Source organism: Prorops nasuta, unplaced genomic scaffold, assembly GCF_024137725.1.
Source record: "Prorops nasuta isolate Cenicafe-Biocafe unplaced genomic scaffold, Cenicafe_Pnas_1.2 PNAS00001, whole genome shotgun sequence".
Classification (NCBI taxonomy): domain Eukaryota; kingdom Metazoa; phylum Arthropoda; class Insecta; order Hymenoptera; family Bethylidae; genus Prorops; species Prorops nasuta.
The window spans coordinates 16798855-16821100 of record NW_027116798.1 but is presented as its reverse complement, the minus strand read 5'-3'; the positions used below and the strand labels follow the sequence as shown (position 1 = coordinate 16821100).

Genomic DNA, 22246 nt, shown 5'->3' with positions numbered 1-22246 from the left:
CGTCGTACCCGTCGATCGACACATAGTATTATTAATCGCAAACTCCACCTTTCCCAGAAGCATATCCCATTTCCCCTGATCGCTAGAGAGTTTGGCCAACATCGGAACAATGACCCTGTTGAACCTCTCCACCTGCCCATTTGCACGTGGGGTACCGGTGGCAACCAACACATGTTCTATCGATGCTTTTAATAAGAACTCGCCGAACTCTTTGGACGTGAACGCTGATCCTCTGTCTGATATCACGCGTCTCGGGTAACCATAAACGCGAAAAAAATCAGTTAGATGTCTGATTGTTTCGGTTGAAGTCACCCCTCGACACGCATATAGTCGAACATACTTAGTAAAAGAGTCGACGATCGATAATATGTATTGATGCCCCTTCCCCACTTTTCCTAAGGGACCCAGGTGATCAACATGGACTGTGTCCAGGGGGACAGGATTCTTGGGAATACTATGTAATCTTCCTTCAGATTTTCCGGTGATTGGGGTATATTCGATACACTTTAGGCAATTAGCAATATAGTGTTTGACTCTATCCCTTATGCTTGGGAACCAGTATACCCTTTTGATATTTTCAACCACCTTATCAACTCCCACGTGGCCCATATCGTCGTGGCACAACCTTATTATATTCTTTTCCAAAGCGCGAGGTACATAGAACAACAGTTTATTGTCTTTACACTTTCGATATATTAGTCCATCTCTCAATTCATAAAACTTCTCCTCTGCTTTCTCTAACCTGTCTCTAATGCCGCATATCGCCTGATCCTGGGTGTGTTTTATGGCGAGTACTTGCTCAAACGTATTGCCGGATAAGACCAGAACGTTATGACAGCGGCTGAGAGCATACACATGTGCCATTCTTTTCCCAGGTCTATGTTCGATCTGAAAATCATACGACTGTAAGAACATTGCCCACCTTGATATTCGTGGGTTTATGCTTTGCTTACTCAAAGTGAGTCGGAAGCTCTCGCAGTCGGTAAGGATCTTAAAAGGAATACCGGACAGATAAATATGATAACGTCGAATAGCATAGACAACCGCTAAGCATTCAAGTTCAAAACTATGATATTTGCTCTCAGCGACAGTCGTGCGTTTACTGAAGTAAGACACAGGTTGAAGTTTTCCGCAAGGCTGTTTTTGCAGGAGAATGGCGCCAAATCCCTGTGCACTCGCGTCGCAGTGCAATTCCGTAGTCAATTTTGGTGAATATATTGCGAGTACGGGTTCAGACGCCAAACAATTCCTTAACTTATTAAATGCATCCAGTTCTTTTTTTCCGAATACAAATTCTTTAGATTTAACAATATCGTGCAAGGGTTTTGCGATTATCGAGAACTGGAATACAAATCGCCTAAAGTAACTCACTAGTCCTACAAATTGCTGTACTTCACGCAAATTGCGTGGCGTCGGGAAATTCACAATGGTCTCCACATGCTCACCACTAGGTCGGATTCCATTTCGGTCTATTGCATACCCTAAATAAATAATTTCCGAGTCTAAAAATATACATTTGTCAAACCGGAAGTCCAATTTATGGCGCTTGGCCAATACAAAAATTTCTCGCAGGATATCGATATGCTCGCTCAAATCCTCGGACGCAACCAGGATATCGTCCAAATACAATAGCATTTTATCTTGCTCAATTAGTGGCTTAAAAATTGTCGACAAAAATCTTTGAAACGCACGCGGCGCGTTCGTCAAACCGAACGGCATCCTCAGATACTCAAACTGCCCCCATGGAGTAACAAAAGATGTGTACCTGATCGACTCATCAGCCACTCTTACGTGAAAGAACCCATTTTTAAGGTCCAATTTACTGAAATATGCCTTGTTTCTTAGCCGGTCGAGATGGTCCTCAATAAGAGGAGTTGGAAAGTTATCTTTTACTGTAATTTTGTTAATTTCACGATAGTCTACGCAAAGCCTGAGGGAGCCGTCCTTTTTCCGAACGAGCACGATTGGGCTTGCATAAGGAGATTCGCTTGGCCGAATTATGCCATCCTTTAGCAACTCGTCAAGTATGGCGCGCAGTTTTCCCTTATCAGCAAATGATAGGCGCCTTGGCCTGAACGTAATCGGTTGCGAATTTTTTAAGTTTATAGACATCTCATAATTAAGTGCAGCGGGTTCCACATGCATCCTATCAACGTCGCGATATACGTTTCTCAAGCGATTGGCTGCTTCTATACTCGCATTCATATTTATATTGAGGACATCAGCGACGTCGGTATTTGAATTTATATCGATCATCATCAATTGTTTTTCGAAAGTATCACGCTCAGGGGTTTCTGGCCCGTTTTTGGTGGAGAGTTTACTTATTTCGGTCAACGGGATGTCAATACCGTATTCAATGATATAATCCCTACCTAACAAGGCCTCAAATGGCATCGTCTCCGTCGGTACTATTAAGAACTTTATAGCCCGCCTAGCGCCATTTATATAAAAATTCCAGTCGAATAAACCTAAAATTACTAATTTTGTACCATTCAGTCCACATATATTGAATTCGCCAGCGGCTACCTCACGTCTCTCGCTTTCCGGGACATAGGTGCTCACAATCAAACTGACTGGTGAACCGGTATCGATGACTGCTGTAATATTGAAGTCTTTATTTCGGCTACCGTTTATGGGAACATTATAATTCACCGGTACCATGAAGGGTGGCGGTGCCTCGGGGAGGTAGACCAAGCTAGCAGTACTGCGTTGCGGCGTCTTCTTAGGGCACTCCTTGATGCGATGCTCCGTCGATCCACATCCAAAGCAGGATCCCTTTGCTCTCCTGGGTTTGGAGCAGGTCGTGGAGAAATGGCCTATTTCGGAACAGTTGTAACATCTCATGGTGGATCGCGTTCCCGGGGTCGTCGACTGCGACGTCTTGTCCTTAATGTCATGGCGGATTTTTTTGTTCCTTCTTCAAGGTCACTTTTCGGAAGGCGTCGATGAGATCGGCTGTACGGCTGAATCGGAACATCCGCGCCTGGTCCTTCAGTCGGACATCAGGTATCCCTTCGATCGTAGCATCTATTAGTTCACTTTCCTCAACGTTGACTCTATTAGCGAGAATGGTTTTCTCGTGAAAGTATTCAATGAAGGATTCGCCGGTCTTCCACATCCTCTGCTCGAATTCTTTTCTTAATTCCAGCCTAGTTATTCGATGGCCAAACATATTTGACATTTCCGCTAATAGCTCTTGCGTTGGCATCTCTAAAAATTCTGTTTTCGAGTGGAGCCATTTAAGTGCTCGGCCTTTTAGCTTGGTGGTGATTAGGATCCTAGTCGCCTCATCCTCTAACCTGTACATTTTTTTGGCCAATTCAATTTGTTTCCTCCACTCCGTAAATGATTCGCTGTCTCCCGAGAACTCGCTGACTAGGCCCCCGATAGTATTTATGTTAACATATGAACTATGATTTTGGCTGCTACCTGCTACTGAACTGGGGGTATCGAGTCCCTGTCTGTGGGATGATAACCTCAATTCGTGTTCTAGTATCGCTTTCTCGCGTCTGAGTAGTTCTAGCTCCCGCAACACATATCCAGGTATTGCGTTATCGGTTGGTTCTGGTTCATTTTGCTCCCTTGGTCGTGTCTCTTCTCTTTCCCCGCTTCCGGTATTTGTACCGGGTTCTAGTATTTCTGCCATCCTTTCTGTAATATTTGGATCTGCTGCTAATAATCGGTTTATTAGCTCCGTTTTGGAGCCTGACGACGGTATATTAAGCGAACGGAGCACTATCTTCAGCTCCTGTACTGTGTATTCATTTATTTCTCGATTTACCATTTTGATTTAGTAAACAAGGTTTCACCTACGGTTTAGGTGTTGGGCGAATTATGTAAGACGGTTAACTTGGCTGTAACACGGGTAGAAAAACTGGTCTTCCTCAAAACAAACTGTCACCGCTACGCTTCAAATGTCGCTCGCCAATGTTCACCGACCCACTTCTAGTGTCCCTTACCGTCGGCAATTTTGCTTTAACAATCAAAATCTCGCTTTTAAATTAACAATTGTGTCTTCCGTTCGGCCCTATTGGGGATTTCAATATTTCCCAGCACTGTGGACTGACTTCAACACGTAGTCTCAATAATCCACTGTATTGTTGACGGGACTTTAACAATTAGTGTACAATATTAATTTGCGATAAGTCAGGTCTACGCCCTGTAATCTTATAGCGTTCTAAGCACGGATCCCACTTCTGAATCTGTAAACTATTTTAACTGGTCAGGAATACACAATAAATTCAATGCTCGTCGTCAGACTCTTTATTTCACACACTGACTTCTTCCTACTGTACAAGGTCTATATATATTCTAATTTCGATGCGCACGCAAATAGTCTACCGCCTATCGGCTAGTCGGCGGGAATAAGTTTGAAATTTTAAATTAATGCTTACAAACATGAGGCATTTTATAAACATCAAGGTCACTTTTTTTGTATAAAATTCTCCATCTACCTTTCAGTCTACCAAATGCGTGCTCTACAACAATTCTTGCTTTATTGAGATACAAGTTGAAAGACACTTCTTCGTCTGTCTGCTCATTAACATAATCTTTCATTATCCAGTTCGATAGTGGATAAGCTGGATCACTAATGATATAATAAGGTAAATGAAAATACCTTGATTCATCTGCATTATATACCCCATCAATTAGTCGTTCCGTTCGAGGAATCATTTTATCATGATTATGATAAAGATGAGAGTCTCTTAAGACTGCTGCATCGTGAGTGCACCCAGGATGTTGAGCAGTGATATCGCGGAATAAAAGTTTATCATCTACAACTGCTTGTACCACAAACGAAGAATACCCTTTACGATTGTGGAAATCTGCTGCACCATCTTTTGGAGGAGCTATGGGAATATGAGTTCCATCTATGACTCCAATTATATTTGGAAGACCATATTTGTTTTCAAATGAATTTGAAATTATTATGCATTCTTCATGATTAGGCCAAGATAGGAGAGACCGTATTTGGGTAGCAATTAAAGTTTTGCAAAATTCATGCACATAAACACAAACAGTGCTTTTTGCTACTCCGAATCCTTTTCCTACAGCTCGATATTCAGCGGAAGTTGCTAGTTTATAAATAGCAATAGCTACTTTTTTTCGACGCTAATTCTTTCAACGAAACTATTGCCTACAACATCCATTTCTTCTCGAACAAAATCAACAAGTTTGAAAAAAGTTTGTATATCCATCCGAAAATCTTGTAGCCATTGATCTTTATCGTATGTGCGGAGTACGTCGCGATCCCACCATTCATCACTGCGCTCCTTTTTCCCAATTGTTCTAATTCTTGGAGTAACCTTTTTTGAAAGATATTTCTAATGTAAATTATAAAAGAGAACTGACAAGTACGAAGATCACGAAATAATCTGAAAATAATGTGTAAAATGTCATTACGCTTTTATCAAGAAATACTTCTTTCAGTACCCCCTTTAGCCGCAATTAATGTAAGTTAAAATTAGAAATGACAGAAAACTTGTCAGTTCTCTTTTATAATTTACATTAGAAATATCTTTCAAAAAAGGTTACTCCAAGAATTAGAACAATTGGGAAAAAGGAGCGCAGTGATGAATGGTGGGATCGCGACGTACTCCGCACATACGATAAAGATCAATGGCTACAAGATTTTCGGATGGATAGACAAACTTTTTTCAAACTTGTTGATTTTGTTCGAGAAGAAATGGATGTTGTAGGCAATAGTTTCGTTGAAAGAATTAGCGTCGAAAAAAAGTAGCTATTGCTATTTATAAACTAGCAACTTCCGCTGAATATCGAGTTGTAGGAAAAGGATTCGGAGTAGCAAAAAGCACTGTTTGTGTTTATGTGCATGAATTTTGCAAAACTTTAATTGCTACCCAAATACGGTCTCTCCTATCTTGGCCTAATCATGAAGAATGCATAATAATTTCAAATTCATTTGAAAACAAATATGGTCTTCCAAATATAATTGGAGTCATAGATGGAACTCATATTCCCATAGCTCCTCCAAAAGATGGTGCAGCAGATTTCCACAATCGTAAAGGGTATTCTTCGTTTGTGGTACAAGCAGTTGTAGATGATAAACTTTTATTCCGCGATATCACTGCTCAACATCCTGGGTGCACTCACGATGCAGCAGTCTTAAGAGAATCTCATCTTTATCATAATCATGATAAAATGATTCCTCGAACGGAACGACTAATTGATGGGGTATATAATGCAGATGAATCAAGGTATTTTCATTTACCTTATTATATCATTAGTGATCCAGCTTATCCACTATCGAACTGGATAATGAAAGATTATGTTAATGAGCAGACAGACGAAGAAGTGTCTTTCAACTTGTATCTCAATAAAGCAAGAATTGTTGTAGAGCACGCATTTGGTAGACTGAAAGGTAGATGGAGAATTTTATACAAAAAAAGTGACCTTGATGTTTATAAAATGCCTCATGTTATAATTACTTGCTGCATACTACACAATTACGTTGAGATGTCCAAACAGCCTTACTTAGTTAATTGGAATATAAGAAGGATAGAAGGTGAAAATCAGTTTCTTCAGCCAGAACCCGATATTCGTGAAGTGAGAGATAATAACATAGACGGTAATGTAATGCGTGATCAACTTTGCAACTATATGGCTAGGCACTTTCCGCTTTTATATCGAGGTGATTGATCATCGTATATATTTTTGCCAGTAAATTAGTGATGCAAATATTATATATAAATATATATATATATATATATATTAAAATTGGTTTGGGTTCTATTTAAAATAAATTAAATTCGATTAATAATTAGAAAAACAGTTTTTTTATTTGTACATTACAATCTTATATCAAGCAGACTTTCTTGTAATATTAATATTTAAATAAAAATTAATTAAAATAAACCATTTTTAATTATTAAGGAGGGAAATGCTTTTTAATGAGCTAAAAATATATGAAAAAATATTTTTTTTAACTGAAATATTGTCTGATATATTAAATCAAAGTTATAAACTTATTCTCAATAAATAAAAAAAATTATATATATATATAGCTAAGACTCATTAATTCTGTATAAAAAATTAAAAACACTCGTTCGTATAATTAAAGTAAAAAAAATTGAAGAATTACTCATTTTTACCTAAAACAAAAAGAAATTCTCCCTTAAAGCAGGAACTATGACCTAATCATATAAAGAAATTATACATATAATTAAGGGCAATCACAGTTTAAATATCACATGTAATGATTATCTTAAAAATTAATATAACTTATTAATTAAACTATGTAGAAATACTTAAATAAAATATATGTACTTTTAATCAACAAGAACTATGTAAAACAAATAAATGGATTATGTTTCTTCAAAATGAGTAAGTAATAACTACGAATGCGGCAATCCATGGTCTGAGCTAGGAGATTTTGAACCAGCAAAAGGAGACATATGCATGGGTGAGAGAGGAAAGGGATACGGCATTGCCATTGGTTGTCGAGTGTTAATTAGACTGTTTATAGCAGATGTTAAAGCATTATTGCTGATTGTTAAAAGTTCCTTTTCATGAATCCTCTGTGACTATAATAATTGCTCTTCCCACTTTTGTTGAGACCTATTTTGTTCTTCCCAGAACTTTTGATGTTTGCTCCACATTGAATCGCAGCTAGTAACCCACTTTTCATAAAAACCATTTAAAGCTTTGGCGTAGCTGCCTCTACCTTTACTCCTATCAGGTCGAGGAGGCAGATTCTCTTTATATGCAGAAGAACCATATTCTGATTCTATTGCTGCGATTTCCTGCTCTTCATTTAAAATAGAATCAGTATCAGCTTCTTCTGTTATTCGTTCAATAACATTTTCAACATTTGTAGCATCATCTGAAAACTCTTCTATCACTTCGTAATCATAACATTCTTCGGAGACTCCTTCTTCATTTTCTGATGAACCTTGTGAAGTATCAACGATATCTATAATTTTAAACATTTAGATACTCCATTATAATTTAAAAGTTTATAGAAATTGTACAACTTACAAAAGAAACCTACCTTGATCATTAGCCTTACTTGCATTGTTTAAAGCCGATGTATCAATTCCATAATTTATGAGAATTGATGATGGTCTTTGATCCAATATATTTGATAAAGTTTAATCAACAATTGTTTTGGCATTGCCACTTTTCATGTTTTTGGCTTTTGTTGCGAAATGATATCTTTTCATATTCTGCCATTTCTGTTTAATTTGAGCAACACTTCTTTCATACCCTAATTTTTTCATTTCTAAGGCAACAATATTGTATATTGTGTCTTTTCTATATTTCTTCCCATCTAATAATTTTGTTATTTCTTTTTCTTGAAAAATTTTTTTCATGCTTTCTTCTTCAAATTTTGTCCAGTTATAACGTTTTTTAAACATTGATTCCGACATGATTTTTATGAAAACTTTTGTAAAGTTAAGAAGATAATGTTTAATAAAATATAGTTAATATTTTAGGTTTAATTCACCCTCTAATTTGTTTATATCACTTAGTTATAAGAGAAAGGTACTTGCTTGTAATACAAGTCGCATTTCACTACGTCTGATATTGCGAATTAGTAAGAATCGACATGGCCTCCATATTCGTTTGCACTTTTTGTAAGGATCACTTTCATCAACTAAGGACCGGTTGTTCCACCTATTGGCAAACGTCTGGGTAAATTTATCCGTTTAGTAAAGCTCGGCTTAAAGTGAGTAAGCAGCAAGCGGCCATCATCATCGGCCCTAATCCACCGTTTCATCATTTAACTTAAAGCATGCGCAATAATGGCGTAAGAAAGTTAGGAAACTGTTTACGCGTAACTGTTAACTTATGTTTGCTAACTAATTGTGATTTTAAGTAAGAACGTTTACGCGAACTTGAATTTATGTTAGCATCAATGTTAATGTTCTTAACATTAATATTTAGCATCGCGTAAACGTGGTAAATAAGAACTACTACTTCTTTACATAATCACGGTACACCATTCCCCCCCTCTTTATCATATTTACTTTATAGATCAGTACGCACCTCCTCTACATCAACATTACAACCTGTCCTTTACAACTTCCTGCCACAACAGAATTCCTTTTAACTCTTTTAAAATATAATATTCTACAACCTCATCACACTCGTTAGTTCCTCTTCATTTAGGCATCCCCATTTCTTAAGGCTCCATCCTATTGAATAAATTTTGTCTTTAATAATCCCTCACTCTTTATTTGGCGCATTACTCCAATCAAACAATGTCTTTTACTAATTTTATATATAAACTTCTCCCATTATACAAATTTGTCAGGCTAAATTACATCACTTGGACTCTCGCCCAATAACTTTCACTTTTATAAACATATGACTGTTCCTATCAATCCTTAAGTACCTTTTTAAAGTAATTCTCAATATTAAACTTGTCCTCATTATGACTCTAATTCTTCCCATTTAGCTAAATAATAAACTCCCTTAGACATCACTCATATAAATTTTTCCACGACTCACCAGTACACACATGCTAGACATCTTTTTCATCACATTTTTAAATTAACACTCTTGACACCGTACTAACCTGTTTCTTTTCTATTCCCTCAACTAAAAGATCCCCCGACTTCACGATCATTAAATATGAACATTCTCCAATTACTCGTCACTTATTATTAAACAATATTATTTAAATTATGTTTAATAAATAACCTTACTAATACAAACAAATACTTTTAATTCTGCTACCCCCCTCTACTTGCAATTTTGACAGATCATTCATAAGCTGCGTTCGTTTATGTACTGCCAGTACTGAAAACCTATATTTTACGTGACATACATTGTAGAGTTTTAGTACTCGCAGTTAATAAACGAACGCAGCCATACTCTAAATCTCTTTGCTTCTTTCTCACTAGCACCAACCTCAAACTAAAAATCCCTAGACACTTAAATTCCCTATAAAAATGTAATCACTACATAAACTTTCAAATATAAAATTCCCTATACTCCAGATATAACCGTACTCGCGGTCGATCCTCGGGGGACTCCTTGGTATTGGAGACGCTTTAATTCATTGGGTAAAGTGGGCCGGCCACGACAGAAATAAGCCGACCACGACAATAATAATGACGACTCTTTTACTGTGATCGGTTGTTTGTTTAAAATGACTAACAACGGTCGGATGGCACGGTTAGCCTTTTATTTTTCAGGTCATGGGCGAGGGCGGCGTTTCCGGGGGCGATAACGGGAGGGAGGGGGGATTTTTGGTGGTGTTTTGCTGATTCACAGCATTATATAGTGCCTTGTGCGGCATCTACTTGCCTCCGTTGCACTATTTTTCTTCCAATCTATGACATATAACATTAATTTTCTAATCTTTCAAACACACATACAGATCTGCTAATAATGCAGACCTGCACATATTTTATGACGGCTAGGATGATTGTTGGATCGTTGCCTTGTTTGGCTCATGGGGTGGACATTCGAATGATACTGTCGGGTTTGGCACCTTTACCACGGGATATGTTCTCATGGTGTTTCTGGGAGCGGGGCTCTTTGAGGACATTTGTAAACTGACGGGCTTATCTTGCTCTCGGCTTCGGACAGTTTTCCGACCACGCACAGGGATTTCATTCTGAATGTGAAGTGCCTGTTACGTCACACTATCATGATATTGCTTGGATTGATAGGAAACATATCAATTCTTTGAAATAATATAATTTATATCTAGTAATAAAGATAAACTAAGATTTTAGAACAAATAAACTTCACAAACAAATGGGATAACGAGATATGTATTACATGTTGGAATGCAAGTTTGGATGACTGTTTGAGGCTAAGAACGAAAAACATTTAGCGGCGCATTTGAATTGTATTGAAGAATAGCATTCTCTCGGTCGGGGGAGGTGTCCTATAGGGGAGGTGCCGGGTATTATAAGTGCAACGGTTCGGATGTCCATTTTCAGGTTTTGGTGGGGCGACGGTCTGCCAGCCGTCTTGATATTTATAGATTCTTTAGTTAATAAACAGCCATACCCAAGGGTATTTAACCATAACACAAAGCGTTATTATATGTTGGGAATGAAAGGGAGGACTGGCGGGGAGGGCGGATGCCGTGCGGGACGCGGGAGTGTGATTGGTTCGGCGGAACATTTCCGGGAGCCCTTTGCGATTTACACTGCATTGGTTGGGCGGCGGGATGGCTGCGACGAGCGGTTGTACTTTACAGGTATCGGGGTTCCAGCGGTTTTTTTGGTGTTTTAAGGGGGCTATGACTGGAGCGGGTACGTGAGACTACGTACTACGTGTGTGTGTAGTTTGGGGGGGGGGGGCGGCGGCCTAAGTGGCGGTATTGGCTGGGCTAATTTTGATCTGTAGCAATGACGGCTGGGACATTGTTATGCATTGGTACTGACTTGCGGCGGAGTTTAGTTGCGCATACACCAGTGCTTACGTGATCGTTATTATAGCATAGCGTCGTGACTGCCGGCCCGACTGGGCCGTACGGGGGGTGTTTCGTAGTTCGATACTTTTCGATTATTGATATATGGATACTTTTTACTTGCTGGGACTCGCCAGGGGCAAGATCTCACTTGTGATAGGGGAGGGGTTATCGCGGGGTAAGTTTCCTTAAGGTTTGAGGTAGTTTGCGTGATTGTCATTGGCTGGTACTCGTTTGGAACGTCTTTTCTTCTCTGTTGCTTAATGGAGTCCTTTCTTCCTTTCCGTGGCTGTTTCTTCGGGGTCATTGTTCTAGTATGTGTTTCAGAGGTGTGGATTGGCCACACTGTCTAACAACCGCGGACAAACTCCATTTTACTAGAATAAAATTCCCTGGACGGGGGTCCTTGGTTCCGGGGGGCTCCTCAGGGATCGGCTATGGATATGACCGATAATCATACTACAAACTCTAAATTATTTCTTGACTAATTATAATTCTATAAATCTCTATATAATATTCATAATCTCATACCAATCTTTACTCTATAAATTCACCATCTACTACAACCCATACAACCCATCATACATTCCACAATATTGTTGTTATCATATTAATTCTCAAACATATCTTCCCCACTCCACTCCGTCACCAATTCAAACTTTCATCCTAAGTATATATTACTGAAACAAATATACTTAATAAACGTTAAAATAGTTATTTTACATAATAATTGATTCTATCCACTCCAACTTAAAACAACAAACAAACATTGAATCTAATTACTATCCTTTAACAAGTCAACATAATTATCCACTCATAATTAATCCCTAACAAATACTTTCTGACCCTCCATACTCATCGAAACAACTCCCTGAGATGGCCCGACGGTTCAATGGCAGCACAATAGAACTCTTATAAAAACTCCAACTCCAATAATCCAAATTACATAATTATTAAAATATATCATAACTTCTCTATTGCTCCTGCCTCATGCTTAGTTTTCATCCTCGGACCATTCTCCTCCTGATTGATCGCGCTGCTACGACCGGTCATACCTGACCATGGCGTTCGGCGGTGGCGCTCTTCTGGGTGTTGCATGGTTTGCAGGGACTTTCTCGATTTGACTGGTATCCCTGATACTCAGGGGTCGATTTGCTGTCAACCCTTGTCTCTTGGGACGCTTGTGGACTCGGAGGTGTTCCTGGCTGATCCTCCGGATCATCAGATACGATCTTCCACGAGTTTTTTATGGACCCCTGAGTCTCTCTGTTTCCCCTTACCTTGATAGTGTCGAAGGACGGAAGAACTGATTTTCTATTATAGGCCACACCTAGAGCCCAGACAATACGGTTATGGGATCCTGACCCCCTCTGAGGTCTTTTGGTTATGAAATCAAGATCGAGACATAATAATCGTATCTGATGATAATTATAGATACAATTTTATACTACTTTAAGCACTTAGATAATAATAGTTGCAATTGACACCCTCATAAGTCATCAACAGGGAGACTGATGTCCCATCTCGGCTGGATGTGACTTTGGTTGCGGCGTCCCTGCTCAATGGGAACTACCACACTCACTGATGATTCCTTTCGGCCCCATGGAATACGATAGAGTTTAATCTCTATTTCCTCAGGCTTCTGGATAGATCAGTAGAGTGCAAAAATAGCACCTCATAATCTTGGAACATGTTCGATGATAGTTAGACCTTGGTCATCCTTGCAATGATCCTGCACTCTGCTTTCGTCATGATGATCCTCGGACTACGGATGGTCTATGGTTCCTATCCCAGAGGAGTTTTGACTACCCAATTCTATTCCAGATATGGGAGAGACTTTTTGGGAATTTGATGCACGGATGTCTGCATATCGGACATCCCTTCCGGCGGAGAGATTAGTCGGAACCCCTGTGCATGATTTGATTTTACTATATTAGATTTCATATATAGAACTCTTCTCATATTGGGTCTGGACTTCCTACATGACAGTAGAGTCCCTCTCATGGCAACGGCCTGATTGAATTAAGACGTTTTACGGATCCATTGTTAATGTCTGGGGTCTCAGCATTGACGATGGGATGAAACGGAAAACTTCTGATCTTTCTGTTGACCCGGGGCTTTGGTTGTAATTGCTACAACGCTACGCTATAATATTATAATAATTATTCACATTGACATTTTATTTTTCACTGCCACAAAGCCATGTCATTAGTAGGCTCAAAAGACCATATGCTGTTAATGCAACTCTCTGCTGTATCATGTGGTCAGTAATTTGAATCGTTTTCCCTAATATCAAGTCATTAACATTATCACTCATAACTCACAAACCACTATTTTTATATTTTATCTCTATCCCAGACAACTGGTGGCTATATCTCGTCTCCTGCCTGGCGCCTCTGCTCTACGGCCATTAGTAGCCCAGCTATCGGTCTATTACTGGTCGGATTGCTCTGGTCGGGCCGGGGGAGGGATGAAATGGGTCATCACTCTCTTCATGATTGATTCGCTCACTTAGAAGGATTATGGCTCATGGCTTCTAGTTGTCTTCTTTATTTCTTGATAGGAAATCAATAGAAATCGTTGGGTAGAAATAACGTTTTTCTCCAAATTAAGTACCGTACCGCGCATTGGTTTCCTCATCAAGAATACTATTCATCCCATTCTCGCCTACATTGGTGTTGTTTCAGGTCTTTCTCTACTCTCCCTTTTTTTCGGATCGGATCTTTTTCCTTTCCACAAGCGCATAACCACCTGCGTAGCATAAGCCTCAGATACTGGTGGAATGCACCAAGCGAAGCCGGGTCTGAGTGTCTTACAATGGATGGGTTTTTGGTGGGTAAGGTGCTATACTGTTAGTCCTCTTGAAAGCGTAAATTAATCAGGGCTCTTTAAAGGCTGGGTTAATAATACCCCTGATTGATTGCAAGCTTTCAACAGGCAAGTTGGCAAGTCCCACACTATCTGAGCAAAGGATGTCGAAAGACATCGTTTGCGCAGTTGAACATGAGTTTTTCCCAGCCATTTCAATCCAAAAAAAAAAAAAAAAAAAAAAAAAAGGGGAAGGGCTGGTTATGTCTAGGTTGGGACTGGACATTAAAAGGAGGCTACAATAAGTAAATTAAGTATCGGTGATACCAGAAGAACACGGTTTATTACCAACAATTCAAAATAATGAGGTACAGGAGTAGGTGTGATGATTTAGGTAGAAACTATAATGTATCTTTTGTTCGATTCCCTCCCACTTCTGCTCAAAATCGTCAATCAACACTAAGGACACGCTTACGGGTACTGAGGAGAAGGAACAAAAAAAAATTAATGAATAGAATTCAATGAGCGGTAGACCTAAGAGTTACTGGTGAACGCATAAACGGAAAATACGGGATAAATTAATTTTTTTTTTTTTTTTTTTTTTTTGTTATCGACCGTTAACTTTTTAGGAAAACGGACTTACGCCTAAACTTCTATATCGAATATAACAAAATATAAACGGAGTTCAATTCACACTAGACTTAAGCATCGGTATTGAACAGGTTAATGAAAAATACAGAATAATATTTTCATCCGTCAGTTTTCCACGCTCCGGACCTATGATCTTTTTCCCCTACCCAGGGTCGCAAGTCGAAGCTTATTTTCTTGATCCCAGTCCTCTCCGCAGCGAGGACACTCTCGCACTGTAACTCCAGGTTTCCCACAGCGATAGCAGAAACGGGTGCGGGGTTGCTGACAGTAGCTGTAGGTGTGGCCTATCTGGCCACAGTTATGGCAGGCTCGATCATCGGTAGCGTGGGTGATTGTGTTCATCGGGTGAGATGAGGGCGTCGTATTGCGGACCTTTATGCTTGGGGCCTTTTTTTCCTCTGCCCTTTCCCAGTAGTCGGTATCGGATTGAGTAGGGCGGGCCGACTTCCCAAAATCATCGGATGGGGGTCCACAGTAAATTCCATCCCAGCCAGGAATGGCGGTGTCGTCGGGTTCCTCCCAGTAAGAGACGGTGGTGAGGGGGCAAATATGGCAGCCAAACGATTGTTTGACGCGGACGACGAACGGGAGCGTCTGAGTACTCTTCTCCTGAGTGGTCGGAGGTGGCTTCGGTTTATCAGTATTAACCCCTATTTCTCGGGAGCTGATCCTCTGGCGGGAGGTGAGGGGCGTCTTGGTATCGAGATACTCTTCCGACTGGTCGGTCGGTCCAGCCAAGATGGATAATAGCGAGGAGGTGGTTGCTATTTCTGTGGTAAGATCACCCGGTGTCCCTGGTGACGTCGAACTGGTAGTTGCATAGCCTGGTACAAATCGGGCTTGTTGATATCGAACGGATGCCTCCTTTAAGGCGGCGGAAAACCTAGGTTTCTTCAACAAGGAATTCATTTCCGGGAGAAAATCCCCGAGCGGTTCTAAGATGGCCGCATCACTCAACTTGAACGGCATATTTGATTGATTTACCGTTAGTGACGTTGAGTAATAATCCTCTCGTGACTACGAGGAGAGTAAGCGCGGAAAATAGGTCACGTGATTAACACTTCCCCCTCGGCAGTACAATTCGGTAATGTCTTACCCGTCGGGCAGCTCTGACCGTGTGACCAGGCCTACTGTGGATAGACGACAAGTTCGGGGGGTCGCGTTCATCCCCTCCTCTCAATTATTGAGCTCGAGTATCGATTGGGTATGCGAGAGATCACGGGGACTTACGAGATCGTACGACGCATTCCTTTAGTCCTTTTCGTTGGAAAGTTGTTGTTATATGCTAGTCTGACTTTTCCGCGAACTCCGCTGTTGTGTTCCGCGGCCGTGGTAGGGGTAGGGGTCGACCGTTCGAGAGCGTAAACAATAGAGGGAGTGGGATTGCCGTAGAGCAGGAGCGGACGAGAGAGGGGGGGGGTACCCCAAGAGTATGGTTTAATAGATTTTTTTTTTTTTTTTTTTTTTTTTTGTATCGGTAGGGGAACTAGATAAGATAATAAAGATCTTATTCAATCGACACGGGCATAAGTTACGACGGAGGGGTGTAGGTTTTAACGTCTGCTACATGAGTTTTCACGCGCTTCTGGGTGTCGAGGCTTTCAATCTCTTAGACGGTAGGCGATAGGATTTTGATGACGCGGTAGGGACCGTGGTATTTCGGGAATAATTTGGCGGCTATTCGATCTTCCCCCGACGATAATTTGCGAGTCTTGGTCCAGACAAGATCGCCAACTTTTAAACGAACGTCCCGTCTATGAGCATTATACCGCTGGGCGGTTTTCTCGAACGTCTCCTCCAATCTCATCGCTATTCGCTCCTGTAGATCGAGCATACGTTTCACGCGCTGTCTCCATAGAGTAGTATCAGGGTCGGTAGGTACGATAGGATCTAGGTTATCGACCTCGGCGTATCGGTAATGACGAATTGGCTCAGGTTCTCGCCCTAAATTCAGGAAGGCTGGAGTTACCCCTGTAGCCGTGTGCCAGGCCGTATTATAAGCGAAACGAAAATTGTAAAGGTGGACATCCCAATCGCGATGGTTTTCTTCTAAAAACGAGACTATCATTGTTTTTAATACACGATTGGTTCGCTCTAAGGGATTAGCCTCGGGTCTATACGGAGGGTTAGTTGAACGTACCAGGTGGTATTCCGCGCATAGATCTTTCATGACCTTGTTAACAAATTCCGTCCCGTTATCCGAATGGAGAACCCTAGGAGCTCCCCAGCGAGAAAGTACCATTTCGTGAAATGTCTCTTTGACCTTCGCTCCGGTAGCGACACGCAGAGGACAACACTCTATCCATTTTGTAAAGAGGTCTTGAAAAGCGATAATATAGACGAAGCCGCGTGCGCTTTTCGGTAAAGATCCCATTAAGTCGACCGCTACGATATCCCAGGGCATTTCCGCTATCCTACGACCCATAAACCCTTTTAGCGGTTGTTGCTCGACCTTGCATCTCTGACAGGTATCACAGCACCTCACAAAAGTTACAATATCGCGATACATACCGGGCCAGAAATAGCGATTTGTTCGACGGTGGTAGGTCTTTTCAATGCCAAGATGTCCGGCTTGCGGTAACGAATGGGCATTGGTTATAGCTTCCCTACGAATATTTTGCGGCAAGACCAGCTTCCACGGCTGAAGATCTTCCAATTCGGCATCGGTATCGGAACGTGGTCGGTAATAGTACATTTTTCCCTTGTACAGCTGGTAATTCGGGAGTTTTTCCGGCGTTTCGGTCAGGATCGACCGGCGTTTATTATACCACTCGTCTCCGGTATCATCGAAATTATCGGTTTCGGAGAAGAGGGTGGACCTGTTGGGTTCGGTAGCGGCAACGAGAGAGTCGTCGATAGAAGGGGTTGGATCATTGGCTTGGCTACGAGTGATCGCATGAAGGTGCTACAAAGAAGAGCCGGAAGAACGACAGAGATTCGGCGGTACGCAGAGTGGAACGTACTCGTTGGTTTTCGATTTCGAACTGGACTCATCGGGTGACTCATAGAGGGCGGAATCTATATCGTTCGGAAAAGCTAGTATTGTGTTCGCCAAATCGGGATTGGAGGGTTCGATAGCGGTAGAATCGTCAGTTTCTCCTTCGAGTGGCTCGTACATCCTGGACAGAGCATCTGGTACCAAATTTAAGGAGCCCTTTCGATACATCACGTCAAAATTATACTGCATAAGATCGAGCGACCACCTGGCGAGTCGACCAGTCGGATCTTTTAGATTTTGCAGCCATCGCAAACTGCTGTGGTCGGTCACGACAGTAAACGAGTACCCTTCCAAGTAACCTCGAAATTTCTTGATTGACCATAACACGGCGAGACATTCCAATTCGGTCGCGGAATATTTCCGTTCTTGATCGGTCAGAGTTCGGCTAGCATACGCTATTACGAATTCTTGATCTTCTTTACTCTGTGTCAGTACGGCACCCAATCCGATCGTGCTCGCGTCAGTTTGAAGGACGAACGGTAGGTCGAAATCGGGACATGTTAGTATCGGAGTCGTCGTTAAGCGCGTTTTAAGCAGTTGAAAGGCTTCTTCCTGATCCGAGTCCCACACCCATATTTGCTTTTTCTTCAATAAGCGATTTAGAGGTTCGGCGACGGTAGCGAAATTTGGCACGAACCGGCGATACCAGGAGGTCATTCCTAAGAAGCGTCTAATTTGTTTAACGTCCTTGGGTCGGGGATACTGCAAAATTGGCGAGATTTTATCGGGATCGGTACGCAAGCCTTTTTCATCAATTCTGAAACCCAAGTATCGAACGTTGGATTTACAGAATTCACTCTTTTCGGGATTAATAAGTAAGCCCGCCTCAACAATCCGCGCAAAAACTCGCCTCAGCCATTCCAAATGTTCATTGAAATCGGCAGTCACGATGATTATATCATCCAAGTAGGCGAAAGCATGCGGTTCCATCTCGGGTCCTATCACTTTGTCTAACAAACGTTGAAAGGTTGCCGGAGCACCGGTCAATCCGAAGGGCATTCTCCGAAAATGAAACAGGCTTTTTCCTGGGACCGTAAACGCGGTAATTTCCTTACTATCGGAAGCCATAGGGATCTGAAAATAAGCCTAACTGAGGTCGAGAGCGGTAATGTATCGAGCAGAGCGAAGTTTTTCTAAGATTGCGTTCATATACGGTAAAGGGTACGCGTCTTTCTTGGATACGGCGTTAACCCGTCGAAAATCTAAACAAAATCTATATGCTCCGTTGGCCTTCTTAACCATCACGATCGGAGACGACCAGTCGCTCTGGGATGGTTCGATAATATTTTCGGCTAGTAAACGGTCGACCTCTTGGTAAATAGACTGCTGTACGATAGGAGTCACGGGATAGTAGCGTTGTTTGATTGCGGGGTGACCTCCTACGTCTATCCGATGTTCGGTTAGATGAGTAAGTCCAGGAGCTTGCCGTAAACGCGGTATATGTTCCTCTAAAAATTGTTCTAAGCGAGATTTTTCACTATCGTCCAATTCAACTATTCCTTGACATCCCGAAAAGTTTTTCGGCCAGCATTCTCCCTCAATTTCCGTGAGAGCCCGATAGAAAGGGTATACGTGAGAGGGTTCGTCACTGAAATACCAACTAGCCTCGGCGCAGTTAATAACGATAGCAAAGGAAGCAAGAGCGTCTAATCCGAGTACTAGAGGAACAGCTAGCGATGGAAAAATAACAACATTAATTGGCAGAGTCCGATCCTCGATGGAAATCGCTACAGTTACTTGTTCTTCCAACAGTTCTAGATGTCCGTCCGCGGTCATAACTTTGACAGGCTCGGTATTGGAGGTTCGGATTGGTAGTTCAGCGAGAGACAAAATTCCACGTTTTCCGATGAAAGTCCGCGAGGCTCCGCTATCGATTAATTTTGAGATGGATTGGCCTTGGATGGTGACCGGGAGATAGAACAACGATTTCGGTTGGCATCCGATCTTGAAAATGCCAGAACCTGAGCCCGAAATTATCGAAAAGGAGTCAAGCTTGACTGTATCCTTGGGCGTAAGAATAGGCGACGATATAGGGAGAGGTACATGAGTAGAGTAGCTGTAAGGATTCTGGGACCGGGTGGCGAGGGGGTCGGGGTCCCGCGGGGGTAGGGGAAGTAGGGGAATTGCCCCCTCTCCTCGTGTGGTTGTGCGCATGCGGTTGTGCGCATTATCGCGTTCCCCCGACGTTAAACTCGTAGGGTACACAAGTGGCCTCCCCCCTCTTACGGTAAGCAGTGAACGCAGAGAAGGAGAGAAAGAGAAAGAGAAAGAGAAAGAGAAAGAGAAAGAGAAAGAGAAGGAGAAATAGAATTTTGAGGTTATGAAATGAACGATATTTGGAATTTTTAATAAAAATTTATAAATATATTTTTAATAATATACACATAAAAATTATAATTGAATATAATAATATATATTTTTTGCTTTTTTTAAAAGTTTTTCATACATTCTATAGCATGATGAATGTATGTTTTGCAGATTGAACACCACTCTGGAAGTGGACAATTAATGTGTAGGTGACCATAATTTTTGCAATTTGTACACCAATAATGTGGCGTTAGATATATCGCAGGTTCCATTTGCGTAGCCTTTGTTATTACGGAAATAGGTTCCGTTTGTGTACCACTATTTTTCACCTGGGACATATTTGAAAACATTTTGTTATTTTTCTATATTGTAATAACTATTTTGCAAAGCAAGTATACTTACAAAAATCACCTCCTCTTCTTCTTCCTCCTCCTCCATCTCCTCTTCTTCTTCTTCTTCTTCCTCCTCCCTCTCCTCTTCTTTCTCTCTCTCCTCCTCTTCCTCCCTCTCCTCTAAATCAATGGCTGGTATAAAATAAAATAAAAAAATAAATTTTTTTTCGTTATTCTTCGTTTTGAATAAAAAACAATTGGTCAAATAGTGAGATAGTTAGAAGTTTTCAAAAATATGTGTCGTAAAATTCTTTTATGATTCTATTTATTGACATTATCTCTGGGTTTTTTTTTTCTTTAAAAGAAATAAAAATAATTACTTACGGTTCAATTGCATATTATGATGAAGCATCTCTTCATATTCTTCAAAATAACGATTATGAGAATCGTTAATTCTTTTGATGTATTCCTGCATCGATTCTGCAGTATTTTCATCCTCCTCTACTAGATTTTTTTCACAAAACCCCGTTCACTTTCCATTTTTTTTTTTTTTTTTTTTTAATTTTCTATTGTACAATCTGTACTGATGGTGGTTCGAAGACTGAATGAAGCCTCTGAAGAAATTTCGTCAAGAGAAACTCTTTATCGTTCAATTTATAAATATAAAGTTACATTTGATAACACTTAGGAGTCCATTCTTTCTTCATCGAGAAGGGATACACTATACCCTCTGAATAATCACCGTATTGTGATATTTTTTTCCTATTGTGTTATATTGTGATAAACCTATAGGTCAATCACAATGGAAATTCATCGCAAGTAAGAAAAAAAAAAAAAAAATTACCCCTTCCAAATATTGCAATTAAATACGCTTAATATACGATAATATCGTTCATATAAAAAGTCAGTCTGTTAAACGAGAGCTGCATAGTCGTACCACGCGTGCTTGAACTATTAAGAAAAAATAAGTGTGTGATTAAACACATTAAAAAGAAACTTGTTTGTTACATAAAAAAAGGTAAGGATATTTTTTTTTTCATTCGATTAGTACATGCATTATTTAATTGAGTTTTTAACTTTAATGAGACTAATCATTTTTTTTTTTTTTTTTTTTTTTTTTTTTTTCATAGAGATAAAAATGAATTTCAATAAAATCAATGAATTGGGAAGCGTCATTCCAAAAAATTTTGTGAAATTAAATAGCTTGACGGAAAATCAAGAGTACGATATTTCCGAAGTGGACAAAATTAAGACAAAATATGGAATGAAAATCATTGTAAAGCTGTCAACAACCGATTGGGTATTCTTGCCAGGGAGAATGGCAAAATTGGCGGAAGATACGGAGCAGTTGCAGCACCTACAAAAGGCTGCAGCATCCAATAATTTAATAATGTTATATAAAGGAGGAAAATATCACAACGTGGAATTTAAGTCTAAAGTTTGATAGGTATTTTGTATCAAAAAATAATGAATAAATTTGTTGTTTATTATATATTTATTTAATAAAAATTGTTTTCTTATTTTTTTTTAACTTACATTTCTAACAATATTCGTAAGAGGATTATATTGTACAATTTTATCGTGTATAATTAGACAATAGGCTGTAGTATTATCCGGAATGATTTCCATACACTCGATCTCGAGTTTGACGTCGACCGTGCCGGTTTTTATGGACTCGTTCTGATGCGAGCAGTCGATGACGAAGAGCGGCCCGTACGTCAAAAAGTCCGTATAGTCGAGCATGGGTCTCGCGAG

The 22246-nt window shown here is 40.4% G+C and overlaps 2 protein-coding genes across 2 annotated transcripts; one reads left to right on the top strand and one right to left on the bottom strand.

Moving 5' to 3' along the window:
* Positions 1 to 3816: 3816 nt before the first annotated feature.
* On the bottom strand, positions 3817 to 5400 carry LOC136773331 (uncharacterized). Its single transcript, XM_066726924.1, has 5 exons — positions 5353 to 5400; positions 5138 to 5306; positions 4395 to 5075; positions 3896 to 3973; positions 3817 to 3854 (listed from the first exon to the last, which is right to left on the bottom strand). The coding sequence occupies exons 1-5, from the start codon at positions 5398 to 5400 to the stop codon at positions 3817 to 3819; spliced, it is 1014 nt and encodes a 337-aa protein (XP_066583021.1).
* Positions 5401 to 5470: 70 nt separating this feature from the next.
* LOC136773324 (uncharacterized) lies at positions 5471 to 6660 on the top strand. The gene is made up of 3 exons (XM_066726911.1): positions 5471 to 5488; positions 5531 to 5699; positions 5762 to 6660. The coding sequence occupies exons 1-3, from the start codon at positions 5471 to 5473 to the stop codon at positions 6658 to 6660; spliced, it is 1086 nt and encodes a 361-aa protein (XP_066583008.1).
* The last annotated feature ends 15586 nt before the right edge of the window (positions 6661 to 22246 follow it).

Bases quoted from the DNA above. Each gene is read 5' to 3' on its own strand.
- LOC136773324 (XM_066726911.1), top strand. The intron at 5,700-5,761 runs GCAATAGTTTCG...TTTATAAACTAG, and splicing joins AGAAGAAATGGATGTTGTAG to CAACTTCCGCTGAATATCGA.
- LOC136773331 (XM_066726924.1), bottom strand. From the start codon at position 5,400: ATGACATTTTACACATTATTTTCAGATTATTTCGTGATCTTCGTACTT. The intron at 5,076-5,137 runs GCAATAGTTTCG...TTTATAAACTAG, and splicing joins AGAAGAAATGGATGTTGTAG to CAACTTCCGCTGAATATCGA. The intron at 3,974-4,394 runs GTAAGCATTAAT...TGATTGTTAAAG, and splicing joins TTATAAAATGCCTCATGTTT to CAAAATTGCCGACGGTAAGG.